Here is a 17,855-nt window from a genome sequence, read left to right as displayed (position 1 = left end):
TAACCCCTACCTTCCCGGAAGTCTACCCTGCCTGATTCCTGACTTCTCTCCAAACTACACGACTCCTTCCCTTTGGGACATCAACCTCCTGACCTCATCAGTCCTTTCCGGGGCCGTCTCTCCATGTGTCCCAACTTCGTAAAACCGTTTCTGGATGTCTGCCGTGGCCAAAGCACAGAGAGCTAAGTACCTGAGTCTTCATGCTGCCTCCTGTAGGTTCCTGTTCCCTCAGCAGACCGTCCGGGTCTCAGTCTCCAGACTTGACGGCCCTAAATCTCACAATCACACCACTCCTGGGACCCTGCGGAATAGCCTTAGGAGCTGAAAAATCAAGTCAGACGACCCTCTGCACCCCAGCGCCCCCGCCGGGCCTAAGATGGGTTCAGGGATGAACGACCCATGACCCATGACCCATTCCCCTGTCCATCCACCACTTCTGGGCGTGCGCTGTAGGCCAAGCCCTAGGATGTAAATAAAACACGGTCCCTGCACGGAGGACAAGACGCGGACGGGGTGGCGGTGGTGGCGGTGGTGGTGGCGGTGGTGATGGTGGTGATGGGCTGTGGTAGGATCAGCTGCCGTCGGCGGCGCACTCGCACCGGGGCGAGTCTTCCGATGCCAACAAGACTAGGAGACTCCGCGGGGCGGAAACAGGCCTGACAGGTGAGGCGGCTTGCTCCAGGTCGCACGGCCGGGCGGCAGGGCGGGGCTGGTACCTGGGGCAGGTGGGCGCTCCGAGGTGCAGGCGCAGGTGCAGGTGCAGGTGCAGGTGCAGGTGCCCCTCCCCCCCCCGCCCCCCGAGCCACGCGCCGCGCCGCGCCCGGCCGGGCCTCACCTCTTTCCACCGGAGCTGGCGGATGCTGATCTTCAGCGCGCCCAGGGAGGTCCTGGCCTTGGAGCTGTCCACGGTGACCGGCCGCGGGGGGCGCAACTCGTCCGCCGGGTTCCCCGAGCTCCGCCCGCAGCCCCGGCCCTTGCCCGCGGCCTCCCGGTGCAGGCGGAGGCCCCGCGCCCGGGCGGGGGCCGGCGGGGCCGGCGGGGGCGGGACGGCGCTGGCATCGCCCTCCCGGGCCGCGCGGGGCCTCCCCGGGGCGCGCTCCTCCCGCGGCTCCTCGGGCGCCTCCCGCTCCGGCTCCCCCGCGGCGCCCGCGTCCAGGCCGACCCGCTCCGCCTCCCGCCCGGCCGCCGGCTCCCGGTCGCCGCTGCCCCGCCGCATGGCGCTCAGGGCCGCCGCCGCCGCCGCCCCGACCCGCCGCCACGCGCCGCCGCGGCCACGCGCTCCCCGGCCCTGCCCGTCGCCATGACCGCTCGGGCTCCGGCTGACCGGGCGGCCGCCGCCGCGGGACGGGGCCCGCGAAGGGACAATCGCCGCCGGAGCCGCGGCGACTCCCTGGGCGACGGCGCCCACGTGGCCAGGCCTGTCACAGAGGCGGCGGCGGCCATCTTGGAAGAGGGCGGAAGCCCTGGCGCTCCGAGGGCGCAGAGCTGGGCGGGGCCGGAGCTGAGCTGCGGGGCTGCGGGGCTGCGGGGCTGCGGGGCTGCGGGGCTGCGGGGCTGCGGGGCTGCGGGGCACGAGCGTGTCACCCCTGTGGGCTCCTGCGCGCCGCGCCGGGGGACTGCGGGCGACGGACACGAACCTCTCAGCAACAGGCTCACGTCCCCGGCCCCCATCAGCGGTCGTGGGGACAACTCCAGGCTGCACGAGCTCCAGATTTTGACCTTTTTTAGGTGTGCAGCTCGATGGAATTAAGTGCATTCACATCACCGTGCACAAACCATCCCCAACATGCGGGTCTGGAACCGTTTTCATCTTCTCAAATTGAAACTCTGCATCCACTAAACCATGTCTCTCTCCCCATCCTCCCTCCCCCTGCTCCTGGCAACCACCATTCTACTGTCCCTATGCACTTAACTCCTCCAGGGACCTCATTACATGCAACTGGGATGGTGCAACCTTTGTCCCTCTGCGTCTAGCTGATTTCACCAGCATAGTGCCGTCACCACTCATCCACGCGGTAGCAGATCCCAGAAGGGCATTCCTTTTTAAGATCGAATGATGGTTTGCTGCACGAATCTAGCACACTGTCTCTACCCCACTCATCTGTCAGTGGACATTCGGATTGCTTCCACCTGTTGGTTGTTGAGAATAATGCTGCAGTGAGCATGGTTGCACAAATACCTTTTCAGGTAGGTCCCTGGTTTCATTTCTTTTGGGCCGCAATATATATATTTTTAAAGAGTATTTATTCATGAGAGACTCCGAGAGGGAGGCAGAGACACAGGCAGAGGGAGAAGCAGGCTCCATGCAGGGAGCCCGATGCGGGACTCGATCCCGGGACCCTGAGATCACGACCTGAGCCAAAGGCAGATGCTCAACCCCTGAGCCCCCCAGGGGCCAATCCAAGGAGAGGGTTCTCCCCTCTCACCTTTGGGAGTCACATTTGTTTGTTTAGGGGAATGCAGTTGGGAAAGTGTAACAGCACCCCCAGACTGAAGACAGTAACTGCAACAGCTCACAGGTGGCCCCTTTTTCGTCACTCGTCTCCCCTGGTCTCTTGTTTCTTTCTTTTGGCCCAAGGGTGCCCTGCTTCAATAAACTGCCTTGAAATGTACCAGTCATAAACCCAAGAGGGCCAAACGTCCTTTTAGCAGCAGAGGGCGCTCCCATCTCTCTCTGGAAGCCACCGTGTTTACTTCAGTGTTTTAAGTGTAGTCACGCGACTGCCGGTACCTGAGTTAATTGGCACAAATAACTTATTTAGAATGCAGGCTCTTGAACCCCAACCCCAGAGATTTTGATGCAGAATATCTGGGCGGGACTGGGAGTCTGTATGTTAAATTAGTTCCTCTGCTGACTCTAAGGCACCTAGTGTCAAGAACCACTTATCTAGTCTGTCTCAAGGCCTCTAGAGATCCTTGGAGCTGTCCGTGGTACCAAAGAGAAGCCCCCACCCCACCCCACCCATCTCTGCACCAACCTACTCGCCCCACTAAATCCTGTCTCTCTTCTATCCCTGGTCTTATCGAGGGTTACTGCCTTTATTCAGTCATCCCTGCTTGAAAGTTGCAAGGTCTTAACTTATTACTCTCCCTGGCCTCCTAAAACCAGCCCATCTCCAAGTCTTAAGAGGTTTTACACAGGGATGCCTGGTTGGCTCAGTGGTTTAGCACCTGCCTTTGGCCCAGGGTGTGATCCTGGAGTCCTGGGATCGAGTCCCACATCGGGCTCCCCGCATGGAGCCTGCTTCTCCCTCTGCCTGTGTCTCTGCCTCTCCCTCTCTCCCTCTCTCAGTGTCTCTCATGAATAAATAAATAAAATCTTTTTTTTTAAAAGAGGTTTTACACAGAAATGTCTCTCTCATCTTTTCTCCCTTGTCCATCTTTATTATCATTGTTCCAGTTCAGGCCATCAGCCTGGACCATTGCACGAGCCCCCTCCTGGGCCGCCCTACATCAGACTCCACTTGGATGTCTCCCTCTTGGATAAGCCTTCCTCGGTGCCAAGCGGAAATAGTTACATTCTCTGCCTTCTACTGACATACATGATAACCCTCGATCATGGTCTGCCTGCACTGTGTAGAAATCATCTTAGCCTCCTCCATAAGTCTGGGAAGGACCATGTCTGATCTGATTCATCTCCATATGGCATTTCCAGGGGCTAGAACAAAGAGGTCCTCAGAAAGTAATGTGAATGATAATTTAATAGTCCTTTTCCACTTCATTTGCCAAATCTGGAATTGCCATTCCAGATTCATATTCATTTGGCCTTGCATCTCAAAACGCTGCTTCAGGGCCTTTGCACATGTCCTTCCTGCTGCCTAAAGCACTCTTTCTCTAGAACTCTGTCCACTTTTCCTTCAGCATTTAGTGTAAATGATACATCTATGGAGGTACCTCTGATTTCTCAATCTAAATCAGACCTCCTTAGAGGAAATAATGATGCAAGAGAGAAAAACAGGAGGAATCACAAGGCAGTGCACAGTTAAGTGCCAAATAAGACAAGGAGTAAAAAAATTACTTAGGAGTTCAAGGAATAGAGAATTTACTGTGAACTGGAAAGCCAGATAAGACTTCCTCTGAGAGACGGAATATAAACTGAGTCTCCAAGATAAACTAAGAATCAGGCAGGTAGAAAGTAGGGGCATGGTCATTCTGGAGGCTGTGGACAGGGCTGCCATGTGCAATCCTGCAGGTGACCCAAGAGGCCTCAGAAGGGCTGAACTCCACCTTGATCTCTGCCCACTAACCCTCAGCCATTGAGACTTTGTCCACCGGAAGGCGGCACCTTTATCAATTGGTTCAAAGGCTCCCAGGGCTTGTGGAGGTCCTATCCTGAGAAAGAGGTGAAGAAAAAGGCATAGTGCAAGTAGATTTAAGAAGGGGATAATCACAAGTCCTTTTGGGGAGCAGGGAGCAGACTGCACTGGTTGAAACAAACATCTTAGAGGAAGGGAAATGAGGAAACAAGGCTCATTTGATTTCATTGCCAGGCCTTTGAACATGTCAGTAAGTTCTGACTCCTCAGGAAGCTTGAAGAGCTTATGGAAAATCCAAACCCAAATGGGGCTCCTCAAAGAGAAGCCTCAGTTACAGCTGCTGAGGAGCAAACAATGGGTTAGAATCAGGGACTCAAACAACTTCTCAAAAACATAAAAATGCGTACAAAAGTAGATCCCTCCCTTAGTCGTCTCCTTTTCCTTCACAGCACTCATCACAGTGTACAGTGGGAGTCCAGTTCACTTGTTTCTCTGTCGTGGTCTGTCATGCCAGCCAGAGTCCAAGTGCCAGAAGCAAGGTGTGTGCTGTCCTTGTTGACCACCGTATATCCCAGTGCCTGCCAGAACTGTTTTTTGAATGAACGAACAGAAAAAGAAAACTCAGATATTCAACAATAAGGAAATAGTTGCACAGACGGTAGAAGATACTGCCGATGACAGCTTTAGCCGCTTGGAAAATGTTGATGATGTAACAGTAAGCAGACTGGTGCATTGCAATTACAATGCTGAAAAACTGTCCTGCTTAAATGGGGCCTGGAAGAATATAGAGACAAATGAGAACAGCTGTGGTGCTAGAGGCACGAGATCTTGGTTGAATTTGCCTCTCAATTTGGGCAAACTGGGTCAACCTTGGGGGTCTTCATATCTTTAGACCGAGAAATCCATCCAATTTCTAAATACTTCTGCTACAAATCAGAAAGGCAGACTTAAGCTTGCCGTGGTTATGTGTTACCAGGAAACCTCTCTGCTCCAGGCACCGTCCTAAGCATTTTACATACGTCATGTCATGTAATCTTCACAACAGCCCTGGGATATGTCCCGTTATTAATCACATTTTACAGATAGACAAAGAAGTTATTATTCAGAGGAGTCACTTGCCCAAGTCACACAGCTAGTAAAGGGCTCAAACTCAGCATGATGTGACACCAGCACCCAGCTCCAAGCACCCACACTCATCGCCACACCAGGACCTTGTGCACGAAAATACTCAACCTATGGAAAAGAAGGGGGAAAAAAGAGAGACAAGCCAAAAGACAGACACTTAACTATAGAGAACAAACAGATGGTACCAGAGGGAAGGTAAGGAGGGGGAGGCGGGTGAAGTAGGTGAAAGGGATTCAGAGGATACTTATCATGATGAGCACTGAGAAATGTATGGAACTATTGAATCACCGTATTGTACACCTGGAACTAATATAAGACTCTATGTTAATTATATTGGAATTAAAATTTTTTTAATTTTTAAATAAAAACTGAAAAAATTTAAAAATAAAAGCTAAAAACATACTCAACACGTTATACATAACTGAGCCCATATGCATGTCTATGTGTTTATGTATAAATATATATACATGCTAATCCTCAGCTATGTGAAAATTATATTCAGGGAAAAACACTGGAAGCCAATATGTCAATATATTAATAGTGGTTGTTCTGGATGGTAGAATTAGAGTGACTGACTTTCTTCTTTCTTCTTTTCTATATTTTCTTTTTTGTTGTTGTTAAATACACTCCATGCCCAGCATGCAGCCCAAATGCAGGGCTTGAACTCACAACCCTGGGATCAAGAATCGGACGCTTAACCCACCGAGCCACTCAGGTGCCCTTATTCTTTTCTATATTTTACAAATTTTCTGCAGTGAAAATTGCATTGCTTTGATTACTGGAAAAATATAATTTTTAAATTTGAAAAATGTCCTTTGATTGTTCTGTCATTTTTACAGCAAGTCCATTTCGGAGGAAAGACGCAGGAAGGAACAGTTCAAGGAAGAGGGCTAGGAGATCGCAGTTTCCGTCCTGTTAGTATCAAAGAGCACCACCAGGTGGCTCCTGTGGCCCAGTTTTTCCCAGAGGCTGGAGCTGCATGAGGCCTGGGGAAGGTCTGCAGCAAGGAGCATCTGAGCAAGACATCACAAACTCCCGTCTGGCTCTATTTGCAAGCACACTTTTGCACCTCGTGGCTTTTGCAAGTGTTGCTGTTTCTGCCTGGTGCATCCTCCTCTACACCCCATTGACCCACCATCTGGTCAGTGCGCTGTTTATCCTTACAGCTCAGACAAAAATCTCCTCCTCCTCTTAGATCAGATGATAGAGCACCCAGGAGCTCCAGGGGTCCTGGAATAGCGAGTGATCAATCGTGATGAGTGAGCAGAAAACTCCGTGTAGAGTTCTGGGGTAACTGTTTCTGAAATAAGTGGTTTCTTTTTGAATAACGATACTAGCCATTGTTCACAGTGCACCTGTGTATGAGCCAAGACATCAGTCTTCTGCTCTTGAACTAGACCTTCCACCATCAACTCTCTTGGGGCTCTAGTTTGCCAACTGCAGATCTTGGGTTGGGTCTTGTCAGCTTCCATAATCACATGAGCCAATTCTTTATAATCTATTGGTGCTTTTTCTATGCATCTATACAGTAATATGCATCCAGAAAGTTCTATGGATTTCCACAAACTGAACATATGCATGTAACCAACAACCAAATCCAGATTCAGAACATCCCCAGCACCCCGGAAGCGCCCCCATATGTCTCTTTCAATCATCTTCCACCCACCCCAGGGTAACCACTTTCCTGACTTCTAATGAAATGGATCAGATTTGTCTAAAATATAGTAAATTTTAGCTGACTTCGAGTTTTTAAATAAATTCAAGCCATACATGATCCACTTGGTGCAGAGAGGATCAGTATGGGGAATAAGGGAGAGTGGGGCAAAGTCCACAGGCACTGGGGCTCCGATTCATGGCAGGGCCTAGAAAACTTTGTGTGATGTCTATCAGATGAGCCCCCCTTCCCACCCCTGGCCACCTTACCTTCACGCTGTGAGTAGGAGTGGGGAGGCAGGGTTCTGGAGGACCTGAGGAGGGAGGCTGGCAGAGAGCATAGCTGGAGGAAAGCCCCAGAGTGGTGACCTCAGAACGCAAGGAGCAATGGGGTGCTGGTGGGGGTGGTAAAGACATGGGAAGGTTGGCAGGGCAGTGTCAAAACAGTCTTCTTCCCATAGTCGTGGGGATCGCTGGGAGGCTTTCAAGCAGAAGACTGACAGGGTCAGATTTCTATTTCAGAAAGAACGCTCTGAGCACTGAGAAGTAGAAATAACGAGCATGTACTGAGCTGGACACTGCTCCAAGCCCTTGACTTGCGTTATCAAGCTCAGTGTTCGCAGCAACCGAGGAAGTAGCCTTAGGATCCGCCATTTACACATCAGCCTTCAGCACGCAAGAAGAGCGCCCACATTCCTGCGACCGAAGGGGCAGAGCCCACTGTGGCTCAGAGCCCGACCCTTAACCATACTCTGCCTTAGAAGGGGTGCGGGGAACAGGGCCGGAAGTAGAAAGACTGGGGAGGAGTCTACTGCAGTTAAGCAGCCGGAGGTGATACGGTGGGGGACTGTGGGGAGAGGTGCGAGGACTAGGGATCTTCCTGCTGCTTAGGCCACAGCAGTCTCCCTTCCCCTGGGCCCCAAACGCTTGCCCTGGACTTCATCGCACCAGCCTCACTCTGGGGGTCCCGGAGAAACCCCAGCCTTCTCCTCCCTCACCATCACTAAAGATTCATCCTTTTAATACTTTTCACTCATCCAAGAAAGAAACTGGGGAGAGAGCAGGGCAGTGAGCCTGGGGTCTCACAACTCGGGTGTCTGCACTGGGGATCCTGACCCTCTGTGGGAGCCTTGGGGACCCGGGCCATCTCTAGTTATCATCCCAAGGTTGGACGGGGCTGATCCCAGCTGTCTCCAGCCTCTTTCCCTTCTAGGCCTCTTCCTCCAGGCATCCCTCTTCCCTGTCTTCAACGGCTAGGGAAACCTCTTTTGAAAAGGGCTGCCAGGGCAGCCCCGGTGGCGCAGCGGTTTAGCGCCGCCTGCAGCCCGGGGTGTGATCCTGGAGACCCAGGATCGAGTCCCACATCTGGCTCCTTGCATGGAACCTGCTTCTCCCTCTGCCTGTGTCTCTGTGCCTTTCTCTCTGTGTCTCTTATGAATAAATAAATAAAATCTATTAAAAAAAAAAAAAAGAAAGAAAAGGGCTGCCAGGTGCCGGTGGGCAGCTGCCCCTGGTGGGCAGACCATCAGCAGGGGGAAGATGGCTCCAGGGAGAAAATGAAGCTGCAGAAGGAGGCCTGACTTGTCTGCCTCAAGAAAGAGAGAGGGAAGGAGGGAGAGAGGGAGACAGGAAGGAAACTAACATTTGCTTAGCAGTTCCAATACCGGCGCAAATCTTCATGGTACAGATTATAGGGTTCTATAGAGCAAGCGTCAGCAAACTTCTGTAAAGGGCCATGTGGCATGGAGTCTAGGCTTTGCAGGCTTCCTCTGCCCTTGTAGTAAGAGAACAGTCCTAGACAATATGTAAATGAGTGGACTAGCAGGGCTGGGTGCCAATAGAACATTATTTACAAAAACAGGCAGAAAAGATGATCACCATCATTGGTCATCAGGGAAATGCAATCCAGAATCACAATTAGAGACTATTTCAGACCCACTAAGATAGCTGTAATAAAAAAAAATAAATAAAAAAAATAAAAAGAAAAAAAAAAAATAAAATAAAAGACAGGTAAGGTTAGTGAGGATGTGCAGAAACTAGAACCCTCATACACATGGTTCAATGTAAGCCGGTGTGGCTGCTTTGGAAAATGATAGGGCAGGTCCTCAAATGGCGATGAACACAGAGGTACCATGTGACCCAGCAATTCCACACCCAGGTGCACCCTCAAGAAAAATGAAAGCAAAAACCTGTAAGAGTGCAAATGGCAGCGCTATCCAGAGTAGTCCATCAACCAATACATGGGTAAATACAATGTGGCATCATCCATTTAATGGGACACTTTGTCAATAAAAAAAGAATGAAGAAATACAAAATATATGAAATGTCTCAGAAAATAATGACATTAATCTCCAGGAACTACTGTAAACGGGCTCTATCATAATGAAGGGGTAAAGCAAGAAAGAGAAAGGCATGAGATTCACCAAGATTTGTAGCAAAAAGGAAAAATTTTAAAAAAGGAATTAAAGGGCAGCCCAGGTGGCTCAGTGGTTTAGCGTTGCCTTTGGCCTAGGATGTGATCCTGGAGACCTGGGATCGAGTCCCACGTCAGGCTCGCTGCATGGAGCCTGCTTCCTCCCTCTGCCTGTGTCAGTGCCTCTCTCTCTCTCTCTCTGTCTCTCATGAATAAATAAATAAAATATTTTAAAAGAATCTTAAAAAAAATAAAATAAAAAGGAATTAAGTACTGACCCATGAGCCTTGAAAACATTATTCTAAGTGGGAGAAGCCAAATGTGTGTTTATGTTTCCATTCATATGTAATGTCCAGAGGAGGCCAATCTCTGAAGAGAAATTGTGGTTACTGAAGGCTGAGAGGGTTAAAGAGCTGGAGGCTGAGGGGCAAGAGATGCAGGATTTGGGGGAGAATTTTTAGGATGATGAAAATTGATGGTGGTGGGGAATGCACAAATCGGAATAAAACAAACTAGTGAATTACACACTTTAAAAATATGGATTGTATGGTATATGTCACATTGCAATAAAAATGTTAAAATAGTGAGCCAGATTCTTCCCACCAGCCATAGTTTGGCGATTTCAGTTATAAAATAGAGTGGTCAGGGTGTCTGGGTGGCTCAGTTGCTTAGGCATCTGCTTTGGCTCAGGTCTTGGTCTCGGGGTCCTGGGATCGAGCCCCTCATGGGGCTCACTGCGGAGTCTGCTTCTCCCTCTCCCGTTGCTCTTCGGCCCCCACCCCCTCTCTCTCAAATGAATAAGAAAATGGTTTAAAAAAAATAGAGTAGTCAGACTGAGTTGGAATTTTTGCTTTTTGTGTGACCTCAGGCAAGTTTGGTAACTTCTCTGTTCTCTACTGTCCTCAACTGAAAAGTAGGGTGATGATAATAGTACCTATATCAGAGTGTTGTAAAAATTAAGTGAGTTGAAATATGTAGAATGCCTACACATAAGGTATCTGTTGATGTTGATGATTATCCCGGTCCCCAGTTTAGAAGTGAAGAGACGGAGGCTGAGCCAGAGGGAGGCTCTCACCCAGGTCACACAGTAAATAAGTGACAGAGCAGGAGCTCAAGGTTCCACATGTCCCGTGCTGAGTCCATGTTCTTTCCATTCTACTATTCCCTCATGCTGTCTCCTACTGATAGTCCAAGCTCACCAGGGGGCCCTGGCCTGGCCCTCCACCCCATGGCCTTCCGTTTGTCCTGTGCCAAGTGGGGACATTGGCCTGGATGCTCCTGAAGAACTTCAAAGAGCTGAATGTATGACATCTTACAAATTGGTGAAGAAGATAGAGTGGACATGGCAGGACTTGGGGTCCAGGCTCCATGCACCGTGTATACCTGTGCCATCAGCATTAAGCCCAGAGGCTGGATTTCCCACTTCCCTTGCTGGACTTCTATGCCAGCCCCCACGAGAAGAGGAGATGCATGATACTCTACTTACAGATGATACATTAACAGCCAGGCTTGGGAAGCAGTAAGCTGTGAGTCATGTAAAGGCAAAACAACACTGTCCTGAGCTCCCCGAGTGCTCTGTGGAAGCAGAGAATAAATACCTAACTTCAAATGACTTTTCTTAAAAGGTCAAAAGAAATTGAAATTTTTGTCTTTTGGAAAGCTGTCAGGGTTTAAAAGCAATCATCTGGATGCAATCAAGAGAGATGCCTCACCTGGGTCAAGAAGTGGGGGCTGCTGGGGCATCTCAGTGGAGTTGTGCTAGGAAAACACCCAACACTACATAAAGTTCACGTGTAACCCAACTTTGAAAGCAGTGTCAAAGAAAGATGGGAGAAGGGAGAGAGGGAGGGAGGGAAGAGAGAGATACAGAGACAGAGGAAAGAAAGAAGAAGAAAGAAAGAAAGAAGAAAGAAAGAAATGAAGGAAGGAAGGAAGGAAGGAAGGAAGGAAGGAAGGAAGGAAGGAAGGAAGGAAGAGAGAGAGAGAGAAAGAAAGAAAAGAAAGAAAGAAAGAAAGAAAGAAAGAAAGAAAGAAAGAAAGAAAGGAAGGAAGGAAGGAAGGAAGAAAGAAAGAAAGATGAGAAAGATTTCTGATACTCCAATTGGGTCACTTGGAAAAGAAATCCTTTTCTTTTTTTTTTTTTTTTTTTTTTTTTTTTTTTTTTTTTTTTTTTAAGAAATCCTTTTCTTGGTTGGTGTAGTGGTGAACTGAGGGAGGGCTGGCTGTCCTTCTATTTTCTTCCATTTCCCCTACCCTTCCCCAACCAATTAGCCACTGACACCCACATTGGCTCATTTTAGAAACTACCAAATGGATTTTGAGACAGCTTGAAGGATGTCTTAACCATTTCCCAGACAGGCCAGGTATGAAGACCACACAGGTGACTCTAACAGTCCTGTAACCTCTTGAACTCAAGTGCATGCCTCAAGCAGGACAGGCTGTTATGCTGCAGTGACAACTTCCACACACCCCCACCCAGTCTCAGCAGCTTAACAGAATACTCTATTTCTCACTCACATTATGTATACAGGACAGGGCTCTGCACATACATAGTTATCACTCAAGATCGTAAGACTGAGAGACAACACATGCATCTATGACCACCATGGGTGGCTTTTAAAGCCTCACACAGAGGGGATGCAAGCCAGCTCTGGAGAGATAGCACCGATCAGAGCAAGTGTAACTTCAGAGTTAGAGAAGATGCGGTCCTCTGTGATGGAGGAAGAGGGCCAGATATGTGTAGTGAGCCCTCTCTCCACAAGCACGGTGCATCTCAGGAGAGCGACCAGGGCAATAGGCCCTAGATCCAGGAACCAAACTGTGAAGGACAGCAGTGTGGCACCCACGGAGGATAGTGGCCTTCAGGGGCTTTAGGGTTAGGGTAGGAGAAGCGCCTGGCACATGGTAGGAACCCAATAAATACAGCTTTGCCCAGCTACAAAAGAACGATAACAGGAAAAAAAAAAAAAAAAAAAACTAGGATGTTAAATGTCATTTGGCCCAAGTTCTGGAACCAGAAATTGGAAAAGAGGAAGGGAAACAAAGGGGACAGATGGGCAGGGGGAAATAGGGGGAATGATCCTCCCAACCTGCCCCCTCCAAGCAACAAAGCCTGAACACTCGGCAGAATCTTCTGCTATTCTCTGATGGGGTAGAAAGCAGAGCATCACTCTCTGTTCTGCCACCTACAGCGACAGGTGTCCCATGGCAGAGGGCTGTCCTCAAAGACCCGGCCTCCCCGGGTGGGGATAGTGCACAGCACAGAGGTTAGGGCTAGCTGAGTCCCCAGACGGTCCCACCTGCAGACCAGGGCTTGGTTCATGGAACCGACCTCAACTTTGGCTGTGCCTTAGGTTCAAAGCAAAGGGATCAGAGGCTACTTTGAACTGCCTTTGACAAACTCATTTTGCCTTGACATGACAGGTGGAAAGTATTCTCAGCTGTTCTCAGGGCCATTTCCAAAGAAGGAAACCTAACAGGCAGTTACCCTGCTAACCCCAGTGCGCCACACCCCAGCCCCAGCCCATGACCCTGTGACTTGCTCCGGTCAATGGAATGTTAGCAAGTATGATACAAGCAAAGGCCTAAGAAGGTCTGCACTGGAACTTGTCCTGCGCTGTTCTCTGATGGAAGCCAGTGCCATGCTTATATACAGATGCTCAAGCGGGACTGCAGAATGGTAAGTCAGATGGGGAGACCCCTTGGGATGAGAAGCTCCAGCCCCAGCTGAGCTCCCAGCCGAGCTCCCAGCTGAATGTGGCCACAGGGTGACCTCAGCTATAGTGGGTGGAGCAGAAGAACTTCCCAGCAGAGCCCAGTCAACCCTCAGAACCAGGAAAACTAATCAGTGGCCACTACTTTAAACAACTCCATTTTAGGGTCATTTATCATGCATCCATAAGTAGCTGAAAGGGTGGCCTTCTTTTGGTGAATTAAATGTAGAGGATGCATGCTCAAGTACTGGCAGGTCAATGGATGCCTTTGTGCCTCAGATTTAAGTGACACTGAGAAACTTCTTTCACTCCTGCTTGCCACAGAGATGAGGATGACGAAGCCCCTGGACCTGGGGATGGCTCCTAGGCACTGAGAGGACAGGTGCATCCATAAATGCCAGCAGAGCTTAGAGTGCCATACGAGGGCATGCAAGGCAGTCAGGTGGGGCCTCTTAGCTGGGATGACCTTTATTTTTTTTTTAATTTTTATTTATTTATGATAGTCACACACAGAGAGAGAGAGAGAGAGAGAGAGGCAGAGACACAGGCAGAGGGAGAAGCAGGCTCCATGTACCGGGAGCCCGACGTGGGACTCGATCCTGGGTCTCCAGGATCGCGCCCTGGGCCAAAGGCAGGCGCCAAACCACTGCGCCACCCAGGGATCCCTGGGATGACCTTTAAATTGGCTCCTGAAGCAGAGAGTTCACCAGGCAGATGGGGGAGGGGGGGAGGACTGCTAGCCAGAAGGACCGGCATGCGCAAAGACAGAGCGTGCAGTTGGCCGCCTACAAGCGCTGTTATGGCTGGAACATCTCTATATATAGACAAGTGTGGGGAAAGGAGGCTGGGGAGGCGAATGGGGCCAAGTTATTCAGGGTCTTGCAAGGAGAGGGAGCGTGAACACCATCCTGAGCTCACTGAGGGTTTGCAACCAGAGCAGGAAGGGTTAGACTGACATTTCTCAACATGTCGCTCTGGGTACTGAGTGGAGGATGGATTGGGGCAGGGAGTCCGGAAGCAGCTGGTGAGAGCCTGACCTATTCCTTCCATCATTCAAGACACGTTCACTGAACACCTACTATGTGCTGGGCATGGTTAGAAGCGGGGCGGGGGGCGGGGTGCGGGCTGGAGGTGTTGGGAGGAGCCTGGAAGGCAAGTGAGAAAGCACATCTGAGGTGACCCCAGGTTGTCCACAGGCTGCCTGACCAAAGGATGGAGGTACCATTCCCTACATGGGACCAGAAAGAGAACCAGGTTTGGGGGACAACAGTGAGTTCAGTGTTGCTAGGTCCGTGGACATCTCAAACCTAAATCCTCCATTTATGCCATGGGGGCAATAGCCTGGCCTTCGGGGCTTCTCCTGGTCTCTTTCTTCTCCCAGTGGAGCTCTTTGGTGACGGTGTGAGAAAGGGGATGCCAAGGGGTCCCAAGGGTGCTGGGGGCCTGGGGAAACCCATGAGAATTTGTCAGTACAGAGGAGACAGGATGGGAGGAAAGGAAACCTGGAGGAATCTGGAGAGAAGTGGGGAGACTTCAATACTGTCTGCCAACCTCCAAAGAGAGGCCTGCCGAGGAGCAGGAGCATAGATGCGCCTCTGTTTTCTCTCTGTAAAATGGGACTGAGAAAATAGGTGAGGATCAAACCAGATAATCCACGTAACGTTCTTACCGAGAGACCGAAACTGCAACAACCACTCACTAAGCGACTGAAGCATTTGTTTCACTAGCTTGTGAGACCCCGAAAGCAGAGTTAAAGCCCAAGAACTGAGGCTTTGGGGAGGCCTATCCGGCCCCAGGCTGAGAGGGAAGAGGAAGGGAGCCAGGATCAGGGACAGGTCAAGAACAGAGGAGAGAGGCCCCTTCCCCTCTCCACCCCACCCCCAGACACCGGCTGCCCCTAGCACATCCTCCTCAGCCCTGCTCGGCCTTCTTTGTCAGACATCCGCAGGCCAGGGCTGTGCTGTCGCCCTCCCCCATCTGGGTGGCTCCCACACCTGGTCAAGCCTCCTTTCTTTCCTCCCAGGAGGGGCACCCTGCTAGATGCCTTGGGGACCCAGATAAATCCTCTCGCTCACACTGGCCCCCAAAGATCACCGTTGAGGTCTCGAGGGATGCCTCTACCCCTGTCTGCCCACAGAAATCCCACCCATCCTTCAATGCTGGGCTTAGGGCTGCTACCTCCAGAAAGCCTACCCTGACTGCACCTCCTCTTCTCTCCCCACATCCACCTAATTCGGAATGATGCTTCCTCCTCGGGGCTCCCACGTCCCTCTTCTGTCCCTGATCTCAGGCTTTTCCAAGTCAAGGCAACCTGCCCCGATAGGCTGCCTGCTCCAGACAGCAGACCCTCATCAGAGTCCTTGCGACAGGTAACGTACCAAGAGCACCTCCAACATGCCAGGTGCCGTGCTTAGAGCCTGACGTGCCCCCCACTCCCTGACTCTTCATTCGGGCCCTGGTGGGGGGTGGCACTGACCTCCAGAGGGACACAAAGCTATGTACTTGACAATGTCCCATGGCCAGTCACAGGAGCAGCTGGGACCTGAATACAGGCCTGTGTGACACCACAGCAGGGACCTCACCCGCCTCCCCATCCAAAAATAAGGAGGCCGGCTGTTCCAGTTCAGCCCAGTGCCATCTGCCCACAGCCCTCGGTGCTGACGCCAGCTCTGCCCCACCTGCTATTCCAAGCTTCGGGCTCTGTTTTCAGAAGGGCCCTAACCAACTGTAGGCCTCCCTCCCAGGGGCAGGACATGAACCGGCCTTCCTCCGAGCTGGAACGCTCCATGGCTGGGTCTGAGGGTCTCATCCAGGACCCACTGGTGGCTGAGGTGGGTGGGCCCCACCCACAACCATGCCCAGCTGCCCCTGCCCGGGAGCTGCCAGCCGATGTTAGTCTTCTGAGCAAGGTGTGGGCTTGAGGCACCCGGTTCAATGGGCCACATCTCAGGTCCCCAGCAACACCCTGGGGAGGTCCGCAGGCCCTGGGGGAATCCAGCCGCCCCATGCCACCATCCTAACCCTCTGCTCCAGCCGTTGCTCCTGGCCCCAGCTCCTCCCGCATGCTGGGCTCACTCTGTCTCACCTCCAGACCGTGACACGTGCGGACAGCACCCAGCCCTGTGCTCGCGGGGCTCCCCACTAGTGGAGGAGCCGGAGAACACTGGCAGAGGGCCCGGCTGTGACAGTGGAAGCCCTGGGTGCTCTGCCTGTGTGGCAGGCCCCCATCCAGCCTTTCCTGGCCCAGGGGTGCTAAAGCACTTGCCCAGCACTCCTCTGCCCCTGTGTCAGCAGCGGCAACTTGGGGCTGGGGCTGGAGTTTGGGTGGAGGGGGATGGATGCCCCAGGCCGGCCAGTCTGACTCTCAGGGTCTGTGCCTCCGACCTGACTTTACAGACACTTTAGCCCCTCCACATCCTTCCCTGCCCCATTAGCAGACAGGCTGTTCCTCTGAGGAGCCCACCAGGTGCTCTGCTTGCAGGAATCCCTTAGAACAGTCCTGGGGGATTTGGCTTCCCTTTAATAAACATTTACATCATAATGAGTTGGCAAAAAAGCAAACATGGATCTTAGCCAAGGCTCACAGTGGCCCCAGGAGGGCAGAATTATTACTGTCCCCATTCTGCAGATGAGAAACTCAGGGTTCTCTTCATTCATTCATTCATTCATTCATTCATCGTTCCCCAAGTGCTGGGGTTGCAGTGTGGTCATGCAGTCAGGACCGATGCCCTGTAGGAGCCCAAGGATGCCTAGTAAGTCATTTCTAGTGGGACCAGGGGAAGAAAGGGAAGCCCCTGTGGAGAGGAGATGAGGAGGGGTCAGAGAAGGCTACCCAAGGAAGGACAGAGCAGCTGAGACCTGGACAAGGAGGGTGGGAGGCAGCCAGGTAAATGCAGGTTAGCCCAACCACAAGTCAGAGCCATGACTGGACCCAATGGATTCCAAGTCCAGTGACCTTCCCACCACACCATGTCGCCACACTGACTGCCCGTATGGCCAGGCCCTGTCCTAGGCACTAGAGAGACAGGCTGTGCCACAAATACCACAGTACGGGTACAGCTGTGGGAGCCCAGGGGAGGAGGTTTGCCCTGCAGGAGTGGGAGAGGTCCAGGTGGGCTTCGCAAAGTGGGCGCTGTGTAAGCCAGCCCTAGAAGATGCATGGGAGTCTGTCAGCTAGAGTAGGGCTGTCCTTGCAGGAGGACAAGGGCTCAGAGATGAAAGCAGGCTGGGACCATCACATGGGAGGTGAGTAGTAAGTGAGGGGGATGTTTCAGGGAAGGAGGTCTCTCAAGGCCTATGGCTTCATCAGGTTGAGGGAGGAATCTGAAGAGGCCTGAGAAAAATAGGGAAGGAGGAAAAGCTGGAATTGAGAAGGGAGACAGGAGCCAGCGCTGGGGCTGCTGCTTGGGGAGGGGACCAGCTGCCAGCAATTGAGGCGTGTTGTTGGCTCCTCCATTCATTCCCCAGACTCTCTCAGAAGCTGATTACCAATTGTTCCTCCAGCTTCTCAAGAGGCCAGGGGATGCAGGGAGGGAGGGAAGTGTGCCTGGAGGAGCTGCCACGCTTCCATGGAAGGATCGGTCCCCTCTGACACCCACCTCTGCCCCCTCTATTTCCAACCAAACCTGGGAGGTGGGGGAGGGAACAATTCCTAAAAATACTAAGACCAACTAAAGCACATTCGGAGACAGAGGC

At 51.7% G+C, this 17,855-nt stretch overlaps 1 protein-coding gene and 1 long non-coding RNA gene across 7 annotated transcripts in view; one reads left to right on the top strand and one right to left on the bottom strand.

The window, feature by feature from the left end:
- TTLL11 (tubulin tyrosine ligase like 11) overlaps nt 1–1,398 on the bottom strand; it is a 245,235-nt gene extending 243,837 nt beyond the window's left edge. For 2 of the 4 annotated variants that reach the window (XM_049114499.1, XM_035720940.2), the window contains exon 1: nt 836–1,398. In XM_049114499.1, coding sequence (XP_048970456.1) covers nt 836–1,216 — 381 coding nt within the window. In that variant the 5' untranslated portion in view covers nt 1,217–1,398. Of the gene's footprint in view, nt 1–190; nt 302–835 lie in introns of those variants that run through there. The other 2 variants (XM_049114502.1, XM_049114501.1) reach the window with 2 other exon arrangements.
- LOC125755789 (uncharacterized) lies at nt 545–8,978 on the top strand. Of its 3 annotated transcripts, none has more exons than XR_007413117.1 (4): nt 545–663; nt 1,922–2,187; nt 4,706–6,096; nt 6,221–8,978. It is a non-coding gene; the product is annotated as an uncharacterized LOC125755789 (long non-coding RNA). The 3 variants fall into 3 exon arrangements; XR_007413116.1 differs by lacking the exon at nt 545–663 and having other exon boundaries at nt 1,562–2,187; nt 4,706–5,576; nt 6,020–6,096; XR_007413115.1 differs by lacking the exon at nt 545–663 and having other exon boundaries at nt 1,562–2,187.
- The last annotated feature ends 8,877 nt before the right edge of the window (nt 8,979–17,855 follow it).

Source organism: Canis lupus, chromosome 9 (genome assembly GCF_003254725.2).
Source record: "Canis lupus dingo isolate Sandy chromosome 9, ASM325472v2, whole genome shotgun sequence".
NCBI lineage: Eukaryota > Metazoa > Chordata > Mammalia > Carnivora > Canidae > Canis > Canis lupus.
Note: the sequence above shows the minus strand (reverse complement) of the source record. Positions and strands in the feature narration are given on the sequence as shown.